We start from the raw sequence: 12715 nt of genomic DNA, 5'->3' as shown, positions 1-12715 counted from the left end.
GCAAAGCGCGCTTTTCCCCCCACAGAAGCACGTCGCTAAACTAGTGAATGCACTTGCGCTCCCTGGGCGGTTCAGCGCAAAAAAGGAGGCGTGTTCCGGCGCAAACAATCCCTGGTGCTATTTTGTTGTTCCATTAAACAATTGCGCCACTGACCAGAAAAAACCTAGTCTAAAGTCAGTGGCGAGTTGCGCGTTGTTCATTATGCTATTTTAAGGGCGCATGCTTGACCATATGTATAGCGTGCACAACGCGCATACACTTTGCTCATGTAATCTACACAGATGCAACAGTTATTTTTGCAAATCATAAATTGTTACACTAAAAAAATATTAACACATGAGATGACAGAAATCATTGTGGTGTGCCACGAAGATGTGAAAAAATAGGCATAAATCTAGCTTACAAATTATTCAGGCTAATCGTAGTAATTAAGGATCAGACCTGTTTGATGTCATATATGTTTATAAGGACATCTGACAAATTGGTTTGTCCATCAAGAACCAGGAAAAAAAATCGATGAAACAATTGTGGCTATTTCCTCCCACGCCTGTTTAACCGACGCTATTTTGGGTGGGTTTCTCCCATCCCCATACAACACAACTTCTCTGTCTTTCACTGCTCTTACAAGAACATCAGTCTCCTCGGCTGTGAACCGCTCCTGGCGTGCGCCTCGTAAATACGCCATAATAATAGCAATCCATAATGGAACTTGCGCACCTGCTTTTAAAGGGAATGTTGGATGACGCTCTGATTGGTTTATTTCACGTTACGCCCAAACCACACCTATGAATAATGAAGCTGCTTCAGACCAACCCATTTTAGATTTGCGCCGGGCGCAAGAGCCATTTATCCCGCCGGGAAAATAGCAACAGCGCCGAGACCCGCCCACAAACTTACTTGCGCTTCGCGCTTTGACACTTGCGTTTCAGATCGTTAAAATAGGGCCCTTAATGTTTAAGTTTGGAATATTAACTGACATGAATGAATGCTATATAAATATTGTTCATGTTAACATAATGTTTATGAATGAAATCTTATTGTAAAGTGTTACTAAATATATATATTGTTCTTTGAATGTGATTTTAAAGTCTAGATGATTCGGATTAACCCTTTAACCGCCATATCCTTTAAAACCTCACTGCCAGAGGGATATTGTGAATGCATGTGCCCGCTGGACACAGTTTACCTGATGCCACTGGGGTGGCGATGGCATTGGTGGCTTGAGCCCGCCATCGCTGCTTGCAGCTATATTTATTATTATTTTTATTTTTTATTAAACCTTCCGGGGGTTTTGGGGGGCCTTAACATGCTCAAAAACTCTTTAAAATTGGCACACACATTGGAATCTGCGGCCATCAGGACGCCACAGAGACTGGGACCCGGGCGTGGCACAGGGGCTCTACAGCGCCCCCTGGAACACAGTCAGAAATCTTGAACCATAGCTCACACACACTTGCATGTATTTATATGAAACTCTGTACACTTATAGATCTCATTGAGCCGAACAACTTTCACACTTTATGTCTTAGGCTCCGCCCAACAGGAAGTCAGCTATTCAGGGCTGTTTAAAAAAAGCATGCTCTGGAATTTGAAATACTCCTCTGAGGTTTTCAACCCGTTCGCCACGAAACTTGGTGAACATGATCTCAAGACATTGGGGATGAAATATTGCGAGGGGATTTTTGATATCTCGAACGGTTTGCCCGTGGTGAGGCGTTGAAATTATGGCGAGAAATGAGAAACAGGAAATGTCTAATAACGTCCACATACATTTCCTGAATTTGATCAAAATTCATCGGTTTGTTCGTTGTATGATACAGATCGTATATATGTGACTATTAAGAGTCAACGTTATAGCGCCACCAACTGGCAGCAGGAAGTGTGTCATTTTCAAAATGTTTAGAATCGGGCATCTTATTTTTACTCGATTTACTTAAAACTTCATCAGAATAATGACAAAACACGGCTGAAGAAAATCTGTTGTGGGGATATTGATATCTAATATAGTGTTGCCATGGCAACGTGTCAAACTTGAATGTTCTGTTATGGTGAGTTTGAGGCAGACAACAACCTCAGATTTACATGAAACTCAAAACACATATCAGTATTAGTGATAGCTAGACAATGGCAAAAGCTTTTAAAAGGGCGTGAAGGAGGCACGCTATAGCGCCACCTTTTGTCAAAAGTGGGGGAGTTAGTTTTAGCTACAGACACCAAACTTGGTACATAAATTGTTCTAATCAAGACGGACAACTTTCTAATTCACAGTCATAAGCTACGATCAACAGGAAGTCGGCTATTTTGATTTGAATGTGTATTTTTGAGATTTTACAGTTGTGAATTAATGCATACTCCTCACAGGGGAAGTACACTATACACACCAAACTTTGTCTACATGAAGAAATACCATTGAGGAACTTAAATTGCGAACGGATTTTGGTTAGCTTGAACGGTTTTGTCGTGGTGAATTTTTGAAATGACAGTAAAAAGGGAAACATTAATTGTCTTGTATGTTTAAATTGCAGCTTCCAAACACTTCAAAGCATTTTTTCATACAAAGATCAAATCATTCTGAGGAAATATGCATAGTTTCACGACTTTACAACACTGTATGGATAAAAGAAAATTAAAAAACTGTCAGAATTCTCAACTGACATGATCTCACTCTGGCCACCCTGTCTGTGTGAGGAAAGGGAGGGGGAGTGTTAGGGGGTTGGTGACTGTGACAGTGTGTGTGGACTGTAGGGAGGGGCTGTCTGGCAGAGAGAGAGAGAGAGAGAGACCTGATCATCCTTTTAATAATCAGGAAAAAAAAATCTGTATTTTAAATTGTTTTTGTTTTTGTTGTTGCTAATGGTGGTGTTTTTTTCCTTTCATTACAGGTTAAGACATCTCTTAGGCCTTATCCTTTTCTGACAGTTTTAGGGATTTAAAAACATCCTAAGAACCCTAATTTGTGCTGCAAATAATAATTTCAAACTCATTTGATACTGACCTATGACAACCTGTGACGTGACATGACATTTATTAATCTCATGGATGTAACAGTAAAACTCTTCAACTGACAGATAAAGCTGCAATGCAAGCAAAACTATTTCACAAATGCTTATAGGTCATTAAAATCATTACAAAACACTAATACATTATTTAAGGATTTGGTAACACTGTAAAATAATGTCTAATTTGTTAACATTAGTATATGCAATGGTAACACTTTATAATAATTGCACTCATTAGCTAAGCATTAGTAAATAGTTCATGATTATAAAGCATTTTCCCTTAATAATAGTCATTATTAAGCAGTAATACATCTATAAATAAATTGTTCTTGGTTTAAAAGTACATATATTACAAAGGAGATTTAAGTCTCAGTTGTCTTATAAAATAAATAAATAAACACAACCCAGTTTGATTCAGAATTCAGAAATATTTATTTCAAGATGCAATAAAAGGAAACTGTACACTTGAATAGCTTTTATGCGATTCTTGAAGGATTAGCATCACCTCCTCTTGTAAAATGGTTTGAGGAATATATCTTCAAGATAGTACCGCCGCTCCCTATATGCATAGTATGCAGTCTTCGTAGGGCACCAACTCCCAGAGGGGGCACCATCCCAGGTGCTCAAAAAAAAAAAAAAAAAAAAAAAAAACATGCGCCATTCTCCCATCCGCGCTCGCGACCGCTCACACCTCATGTTTGCGGCTGAATGTTCGTAATTGATGGATGGACATCTATGCCTGAGTATAGGACATCAGCAATCCGGCACAGAGAAAAGAAAACTAAAGAAAATAAAACAGGCATAAAGTTGTCTTGACTTTGGACTTTCTAGAGTCTCAAATTTAGGGCCGGTCTCTAAAGTTACATGTGATATTTTTATACACTTTTCTAACGTCAGTAGCATTTGAAGAGAATGACTTACAGTCATAAAAACAATTGTAATTGTTCATCTAGGTGACAGCTATAATGCACAATTAAATTCAATTTAAAAACACATCTCTTGGCGAAAGAGATGTGTTTTTAATCTAGATTTAAACAGAGAGAGTGTGTCTGAACCCCGAACATTATCAGAAAGGCTATTCCAGAGTTTGGGAGCCAAATGTGAGAAAGCTCTACCTCCTTTAGTGGACTTTGCTATCCTAGGAACGACCAAAAGTCCAGCGTTTTGTGACCTTAGGGTGCGTGATGGGTTGTAACGTGGTAGAAGGCTAGTTAGGTACGCTGGAGCTAAACCATTTAGGGCCTTATAGGTAAGTAATGATAATTTGTAACTGATACGGAACTTAATAGGTAGCCAGTGCAGAGACTGTAAAATTGGGGTAATATGATCATATTTTCTTGACCTGGTAAGGACTCTAGCTGCTGCATTTTGGACTACCTGTAGCTTGTTTATTGACGAAGCAGGACAACCACCTAGAAGTGCATTACAATAGTCCAGTCTAGAGGTCATGAATGCATGAACTAGCTTTTCTGCATCAGAAACAGATAACATGTTTCGTAGCTTGGCAATGTTTCTAAGATGGAAGAATGCAGTTTTTGTAACATTGGAAATATGATTTTCAAAAGACAAATTGCTGTCTAATATAACACCCAGATTTCTGACTGTAGAGGAAGTAACAGTACATCCGTCTAGTTGCAGATTGTAATCTACAAGATTCTGTGTAGTGTTTTTTGGTCCAATAATTAGTATCTCTGTCTTATCCAAATTTAATTGGAGAAAATTGTGTGTCATCCAATCTTTTACATTTTTAACACACTCTGTTAGCTTAGATAATTGGGAAGTTTCATCTGGTCTCGTTGAGATATATAGCTGAGTATCATCAGCATAACAGTGGAAGCTAATTCCGTATTTTCTAATAATATTACCAAGGGGCAACATATATATTGAAAATAGAAGGGGACCTAGGACGGATCCTTGTGGCACTCCATATTTTACTGATGATAAATGAGATGACTCCCCATTTAAGTAAACAAAATGGTAGCGATCGGACAGGTAGGATCTAAACCATCTTAGAGCCTGCCCTTGAATACCTGTATAGTTTTGTAATCGATCTATGAGTATGTCATGATCTATGGTGTCGAACGCAGCACTAAGATCAAGTAAGACTAGAAATGAGATGCAGCCTTGGTCTGACGCAAGGAGCAGGTCATTTGTAATTTTAACAAGTGCAGTTTCTGTGCTATGGTGGGGCCTAAAACCTGACTGAAATTCTTCATACAGATCATTTTTATGCAGGAAGGTGCTCAATTGAGCAGACACAACTTTCTCTAAAATTTTAGACATAAATGGAAGATTTGAAATAGGCCTATAATTTGCCAGTACACTAGGATCTAGTTTTGGTTTCTTAATAAGAGGCTTGATAACCGCCAGCTTGAATGGTTTTGGGACGTGTCCTAAAGTTAACGACGAGTTTATGATATTGAGAAGCGGTTCTTCGGCTACAGGTAACAGCTCTTTCAGTAATTTAATGGGTACAGGATCTAATAAACATGTTGTTGGTTTAGATACAGTGATAAGTTTATTTAGCTCTTCCTGTCCTATGGTTGTAAAGCACTGCAGTTTATCTTTGGGTGCGATGGATGAAACTGAAGTGTTAGACGCTGTAGAATCTACATTCGCTATTGTATTTCTAATGTTATCTATTTTATCAGTGAAGAAATTCATGAAGTCATTACTGTTTAACGTTGGTGGAATATTTGAATCAGGTGGCATCTGGTAATTTGTTAACTTAGCCACTGTGCTAAATAAAAACCTTGGATTGTTTTGGTTATTTTCAATGAGTTTGTGTATATGCTCTGCCCTAGCATTTTTCAGAGCCTGTCTATAGCTGGACATACTGTTTTTCCATGCAGTTCTAAAAACTTCTAAGTTAGTTTTTCTCCATTTGCGTTCAAGACTACGAGTTAATTTCTTGAGAGAGTGAGTATTACTGTTATACCATGGTACAGTACGTTTTTCTCGAACTTTTTTCAATTTGATTGGGGCAACAGCTTCTAATGTATTAGAGAAAATAGTGCCCATGTTGTCAGTAATTTCGTCTAATTTGTGTGTATTTTTGGGTACAATTAGCAGTTGAGATAGATCAGGCAGGTTATTTGCGAATCTTTCTTTGGTGGCTGGAACAATAGTTCTGCCCAGACGGTAACGCTGCGACATATAGTTAATATCAGTTATACGCAGCATGCACGATACAAGGAAATGGTCTGTAATATCATCACTTTGAGGTACAATATCTATAGCAGTAAGATCGATTCCATGCGATATAATTAAATCTAGTGTATGATTAAAACGATGAGTGGGCCCGGTGACATTTGCTTGACTCCAAAGGAGTTTATTAGGTCAGTAAACGCAAGTCCTAATGTATCATTTGCATTATCAACGCGAATATTAAAATCTCCCATGATTAGCGCCTTATCAACTGTAACTAGAAGGTCTGAGAGGAAATCTGCAAATTCTTTTAGGAATTCTGTATACGGCCCTGGTGGTCTATACACAGTAGCCAGAGCAAGAGATACATTAGATTTCTTTTGCATGTCTGACAGAGTAACATTTAGCAGAAGTATTTCAAAAGAGTTAAACCTGTATCCTGTTTTCTGGGTAACATTGAGAATATCACTATATATTGTTGCAACACCCCCGCCACGACCAGTCTGACGGGGCTCATGCTTATAACAGTAGTTTGGTGGAGTAGACTCATTTAGACCAAAATAATCATTTGGTTTTAGCCAGGTTTCAGTCAAGCAGAGTAAATCAAAACTATTATCTGTGATCATTTCATTTACAATAACTGCTTTTGGTGCGAGTGATCTAATATTTATGAGCCCAAACTTTAAAAATTGTTTTTGTTCATTTACTTTACATTTTTCTGGTTTAATTACGATAAGATTTTTTCTTGATCCTACATTATATTTATATTTTGACCTCACTATTCGGGGAACAGACACAGTCTTAATAGGTTTTACAGCGCAAGTACCTTTAGCATTTAAGCGGTTAGAACAAAACTCATCATAATGGTTATTTGAGAATTGTCTTACTAGTCACATGGAGCGAAGTGTCCTGGAGATGTTGTCAGAGAGAAGCTCCGCTCCAATTTTGCTGGGGTGTAATCCATCAGCGCGAAACAGTCTAGGACGCTCCCAGAAAAGATTCCAGTTATTAACAAATAGCAGTTTCTGTTCTTTACACCATGACAACAACCATTCATTTAAAGCAAAAAGTCTACTGAACCTTTCGTGTCCTCGTCGATACGTGGGCAGTGGTCCTGACACGACGATCGTCGCCGCGGGCGTCGTGCTGCGAACTGTCTCGATCAGGCTCCTGAAGTCCCTCTTCAGCGTCTCCGTCTGCCGCAGCGTGGTGTCGTTAACCCCGGCGTGAAGCACGACCGCTCTGGGGCTCTCGCCGTCCTTCAGGATCGCGGGTATCTGCGCAGAAACATCGAGAACACGAGCACCAGGCTAACAATGAGTGTGCACTTTACCTTCGGCTAACATAGCACTTACGTGTCGGACGATGGAGTCTCCGACGATCACAGCGTCGCGTCCTGTCTCACGGAGGGGAGCGAAGCGGTTCTGGATGGAGATCTCGAAGGCAGGAGGGGGGGAAGTCGTCGCCCGGGACCCAGCTCGCGTCAACCGCTGTGGATGCACCCAGGGTCCGTGGTGTCCCGGCGTCGCAGTGAAGGACATCTGGGAAGATCGCGTCCTGGGTTCACCGGGCCTGCGCAGAGAAACACACGGAGTAGACGTGGTGGGACTGTTAACAGCACGCTGTATACTTACCCCGGACTTGTGAGCGTCAGCCCGGGATGATTCCAGCGCGGCTCTCTGCTCTCTCAGCTGGGCCTGCTTCTGTTCAAGGTCGCGAAACTGCTTCCCCACCGCCTCGAGCTCGAGCTGCAAAGAGTGGAGACATTCATCCGCCATTAAAGCAAGTAACAGTGAGTACAGCAGTGGTAATGTGTGAGAATAGAGTATTAGCAATGTAAGCGCAGTTAGCAGCAACCACGCTTGATGATGCTAACTGGCTAAAAGCTAATAGCGGACCCGGGAGATCAAAATAAAACTAGTGATAGCGAGGCGCTCTGATTGTTTTTGTTGTAGAATACAATAGAGGATATATTCACGCCTTATATAAACGGAAACAATGATGTATAAAATTGATTTTTAAGTTAAAAATAGTCAATGAAAAGAATATAGTGACGGAGCTCAAACGTAGTACAGCCGTCAACAACAAACTGAATGTTTGATATTTATTACAACAAACTGTAAGTCATATGTAAATTATGCTACTTTTTCACATGGGCTCAAATGCAAATTTGAAGCTCAATAGCATTTGAGAAGAAAGACTTGCAGTCATAAAACAATTGTAATGTGTTCATATAGGTGTCAGCTACAATGCACACCTTATAAATTTTTTATAAATATTAAAATAAAGTGTTACTAAAGTTATATATATTGTTCTGTGTATGTGATTTCAAAGTCTAGATTGGTCCGATTAACCCTTTAACTGCCGCATCCCTTAAAACTTGATTGTCAGAGGGTTACTGTAAATGCTTATGCCCGCTGGGCACAGTTATCCTGATGCCACCGGGGTGGCGTTGCACTGATGGCTTGAGCCCGACATCGCTGCTTGCAGCTATATTTCTTCTTATTATTATTATTAGGGCTCAAGCCCGAAGGGGCGAAGAGCCCTATTGTTCTTCTAAGGATTATTCTTGTTATTAGGGCTCAAGCCCGAAGGGGCAAAGAGCCCTATTGTTCTTCTAAGGATTATTCTAATTATTTTTTTAATTTTTTATTAAACCTTCCGGGGGTTTTTAGGGGCCTTAACATGCTCAAAAACTCTTGAAAATTGGCACACACATTGGAATCTGCGGCCATCAGGACGCTGCAGAGGCTGGGACCCGGGCGTGGCAAAGGGGCTCTACAGCGCCCCCTGGAACACCTTCAGAAATCTTGAACCATAGCTCACACAGACTTGCATGTATTTATATGAAACTCGGTACACTTATAGATCTCATTGAGCTGAACAACTTTCACACTTTATGTCATAGGCTCCGCCCAACAGGAAGTCAGCTATTCAGGGCTGTTTAAAAAAAGCATGCTCTGGAATTTGAAATACTCCTCTGAGGTTTTCAACCCGTTCGCCACGAAACTCGGTGAACATGATCTCAAGACATTGAGGATGAAAAATTGCGAGGGGATTTTTGATATCTCGAACGGTTTGCCCGTAGCGAGGCATGGAAATTATGGCGAGGAATGAGAAACAGGAAATGTCTAATAACATCCACATACATTTCCTGAATTTGATCAAACTTCATTGGTTTGTTCGTTGTATGATACCGATCGTATATATGTGACTATTAAGAGTCAACGTTATAGCGCCACCAACTGGCAGCAGGAAGTGAGTCATTTTCAAAATGTTTTGAATTCAGCATCTTATTTTTACTCGATTTACTTAAAACTTCATCAGAATAATGACAAAACACGGCCGATGTAAATCTGTTGTGGGGATATTGATATCTAAAAATATTGTGTGAAACTATTGAGTGACTCTTGAAGGTTTAGCACCACATCCTCTTTTACCACTGTTTAAAGAATTAATCTTACAGAACAGGTCGGATGAATTTTGGATAGCTTGAATGGTTTTGTCGTGGTGATTTTTTGAAATAACAGTAAAAAAGTAACCAGTAAATGTCTTTTATTTATTTATTTAGTGCAGCTTCTAAACACTTCAAAAAATGTACACATAGAAGACAAGTCATTCTGAGGAAATATGCAAAGTTTCATGACTATACAACACTATATGGATGATAGAAAATTAAAAAACTATCATACATCTGATATCACTCTGTCCCTCTGTCACTGTGGGTAATGTGTGTGTGTGTGTGTGTGTGTGTGTGTGTTAAGTGAATTAGGTGTGAAACTATCAGGGAGCATTTAGTCTCCAGCGCCAACATTTTACAGAACTGCCACTTTCCTGGAGTCTCAGAATTACAATGTGTCAGGTTCTGAGAGATCTAAGATTCCAAAAAATTATTTGATTAGAATACCATGAAGTATTGTGAAATACTATATATTAAGACTTTATATATAGGCTTTATGAACAGATTAGAGTGACTCGTGAAGGGCCAGCACCACCTCCTCTTGTCCAATGGTTTGAGGAATATATTTTCCTGAATCCGGGACTAAGATTTAGAAGCTCATTTTTATTCCACCTCCTTTCCTGAAAGTCTGTCTTGCAGAATTGACTAAAAATTAATCTTCACATTAATTCCTAATTATTTTGCAATTATTTTTGTCAGTTCTTCTTGACCTGTTTTTTTTTCTTCTACTTTTCTGACCTCATGACCCAGTCAGCATTTTTGTACAATGGTCAAGTCTTAACTTATCCATTTCTGTATTGCATTTGTGTTTGATATTTCCCATGGGTATTTCATAATTTTCGAATTTGAGTTAAAACAGTTTGAGTTAAAACTCTTTTTTAGCGCATTTCATCTTTAAAAGAAAACATGCCTAATAATTCTGCACACATGAATATAAGGAGTTTTTCTCTTCCAGCTTTCCTGGACTATTGTATAGCACTCATAAATTATTTAAAAAAAAATAATGGTAGTTATTAAAGGTGCTGTAGGGAACTTTTGTAAAAAAAATATTTTTTACATATTTATTAAACCTGTCATTATGTCCTGACAGTATAATTGAGACAGATAATCTGTGAAAAAAATCAAGCTCCTCTGGCTCCTCCCAGTGGTCCTATTGCCATTTGCAGAAAGTCATGCGCTCCCGGTAAAAAACAACCAATCAGAGCTGCGGTCCGTAACTTTGTTTCTGTTCAAAATGTAGAAAAATGAACATAATAAGCGAGTACACCATGAATCCATTTTCCAAACCTTGTTTTTAGCTTGTCCTGAATCACTAGGGTACACCTATAATAAGTGTTTATATTCGGACTATTTTAGATTGCTTCGGGGGTACCGCGGTGGAGTAACCCAGTACCTTTGTGATTCTTCATAGACATAAACAGAGAGAAGTAGCTCCAGCTACAATGTTCATCTGCAAGACGCGAGCAGTTCTGTTTATTAACCGCTAGAGCGTCAAAAGTTCCCTACTGCAGCTTTAAGATTGATATGGTTTGGAATTGGTACAATGTGCTTGGAAACAAATCACAATAAAACAATGTTTTAATGTTTAAGTTTGGAATATTAACTGACATGAATGAATGCTATATAAATATTGTTCATGTTAACATAATGTTTATAAATGAAATCTTATTGTAAAGTGTTACTAAATATATATATATATATATATATATATATATATATATATATATATATATATATATATATATATATATATATATTGTTCTGTGAATTTGATTTTAAAGTCTAGATGATTCGGATTAACCCTTTAACTGCCATATCCTTTAAAACCTCACTGCCAGAGGGATATTGTGAATGCATGTGCCCGCTGGGCACAGTTTACCTGATGCCACCGGGGTGGCGATGGCATTGGTGGCTTGAGCCCGCCATCGCTGCTTGCAGCTATATTTCTTTTTTTTTTTTTCTTTATTCTTCAAATTTTTTTCCAAGGTTTCGGGGGCTTTTGGGGCCCTTAACATGCTCAAAAACTCTTGAAAATTGGCACACACCTTGGAACCTGCGGCCATTAGGGCCGGGCAGAGTCTGATACACGGGCGTGGCACAGGGGCTCTACAGCGCCCCCTGTAGAACCGAGGGCCATATATCATGCGTACTTGCACGAATACATATGAAACTTGGTACGTATATATAACTCATCAAACCAAACAACTTTCACACTGCATATCATAAGCTCCGCCCAACAGGAAGTTGGCTATTTAGGGTTTTATGAAAAACACATGCTCTGGAATTTGATATACTTCTCTGAGGAACTCCACCCGTTCAACACAAAACTCGGTGAACACGATCTCAAGACATTGGGGATGCTAAATTGCCAGGTGATTTTTGATATCTCGAACGGTTTGCCCGTGGCGAGGCGTTGAAATTATGGCGAGAAATGAGAAACAGGAAATGTATAATAACATCCAAATACATTTGCTGAATTTGATCAAACTTAATTGGTTTGTTCGTTGTATGATACCGATCGTATATATGTGACTATTAGGAGACAAAGTTATAGCGCCACCAACTGGCAGCAGGAAGTGAATCATTTTCAGAACGCTTTGAATTCAGCATCTTATTTTTACTTGATTTGCTTCAAACTTCATCAGAATAATGACAAAACACGGCCGAAGAAAATCTGTCGTGGGGATATTTATATCTAATATAGTGTTGCCATGGCAACGTGTCAAACTTGAATGTTCTGTTCTGGTGATTTTTAGGCAGATAACTAGCTCAGATTTACATGAAACTCGAAACAGATATCAGTATTAAAGATAGCTAGACCATGGCAAAAGCTTTTAAAAGGGCATGGAAGAGGCACTCTATAGCGCCACCTTTTGTCAAAAGTGTGGGGGGGGGGGTTAGTTTTAGCTACAGACAGCAAACTTGGTACATAAATTGTTCTTATCAAGACGGACAACTTTCTAATTCGCAGTCATAAGCTATGACCAACAGGAAGTTGGCTATTTTGACTTGAATATGGATTTTGGGGAATTTTCTTTTGTGAATTAATGCATACTCCTCCCAGGGGAAGTACACTATACACACCAAACTTTGTCTACATTAAGAAAA

The 12715-nt window shown here is 39.1% G+C and overlaps 1 protein-coding gene across 1 annotated transcript; it reads right to left on the bottom strand.

Annotated features, from left to right (window-relative positions):
- Positions 1-2770: 2770 nt before the first annotated feature.
- On the bottom strand, positions 2771-11546 carry LOC128019380 (uncharacterized). The gene is made up of 4 exons (XM_052605344.1): positions 11487-11546; positions 7503-7895; positions 7035-7424; positions 2771-3781 (listed from the first exon to the last, which is right to left on the bottom strand). Exons 1-3 carry the CDS (start codon positions 11511-11513, stop codon positions 7038-7040), a joined length of 807 nt encoding a protein of 268 aa, XP_052461304.1. The 5' UTR covers positions 11514-11546; the 3' UTR covers positions 2771-3781; positions 7035-7037.
- Between the last annotated feature and the right edge of the window lie 1169 nt (positions 11547-12715).

Source organism: Carassius gibelio, chromosome A9, assembly GCF_023724105.1.
Source record: "Carassius gibelio isolate Cgi1373 ecotype wild population from Czech Republic chromosome A9, carGib1.2-hapl.c, whole genome shotgun sequence".
Taxonomy (NCBI): Eukaryota; Metazoa; Chordata; class Actinopteri; order Cypriniformes; family Cyprinidae; genus Carassius; species Carassius gibelio.
This window is presented reverse-complemented; position numbering and strand designations above follow the sequence as displayed.

Coding starts and splice junctions, on each gene's coding strand:
- LOC128019380 (XM_052605344.1), bottom strand. CDS start 11,513: ATGCCATCGCCACCCCGGTGGCATCAG. Junction 7,896..11,486: donor CGCCACCCCGGTGGCATCAG/GTAAACTGTGCC, acceptor CACTCTTTGCAG/CTCGAGCTCGAGGCGGTGGG. Junction 7,425..7,502: donor GAGACTCCATCGTCCGACAC/GTAAGTGCTATG, acceptor GTTTCTGCGCAG/ATACCCGCGATCCTGAAGGA.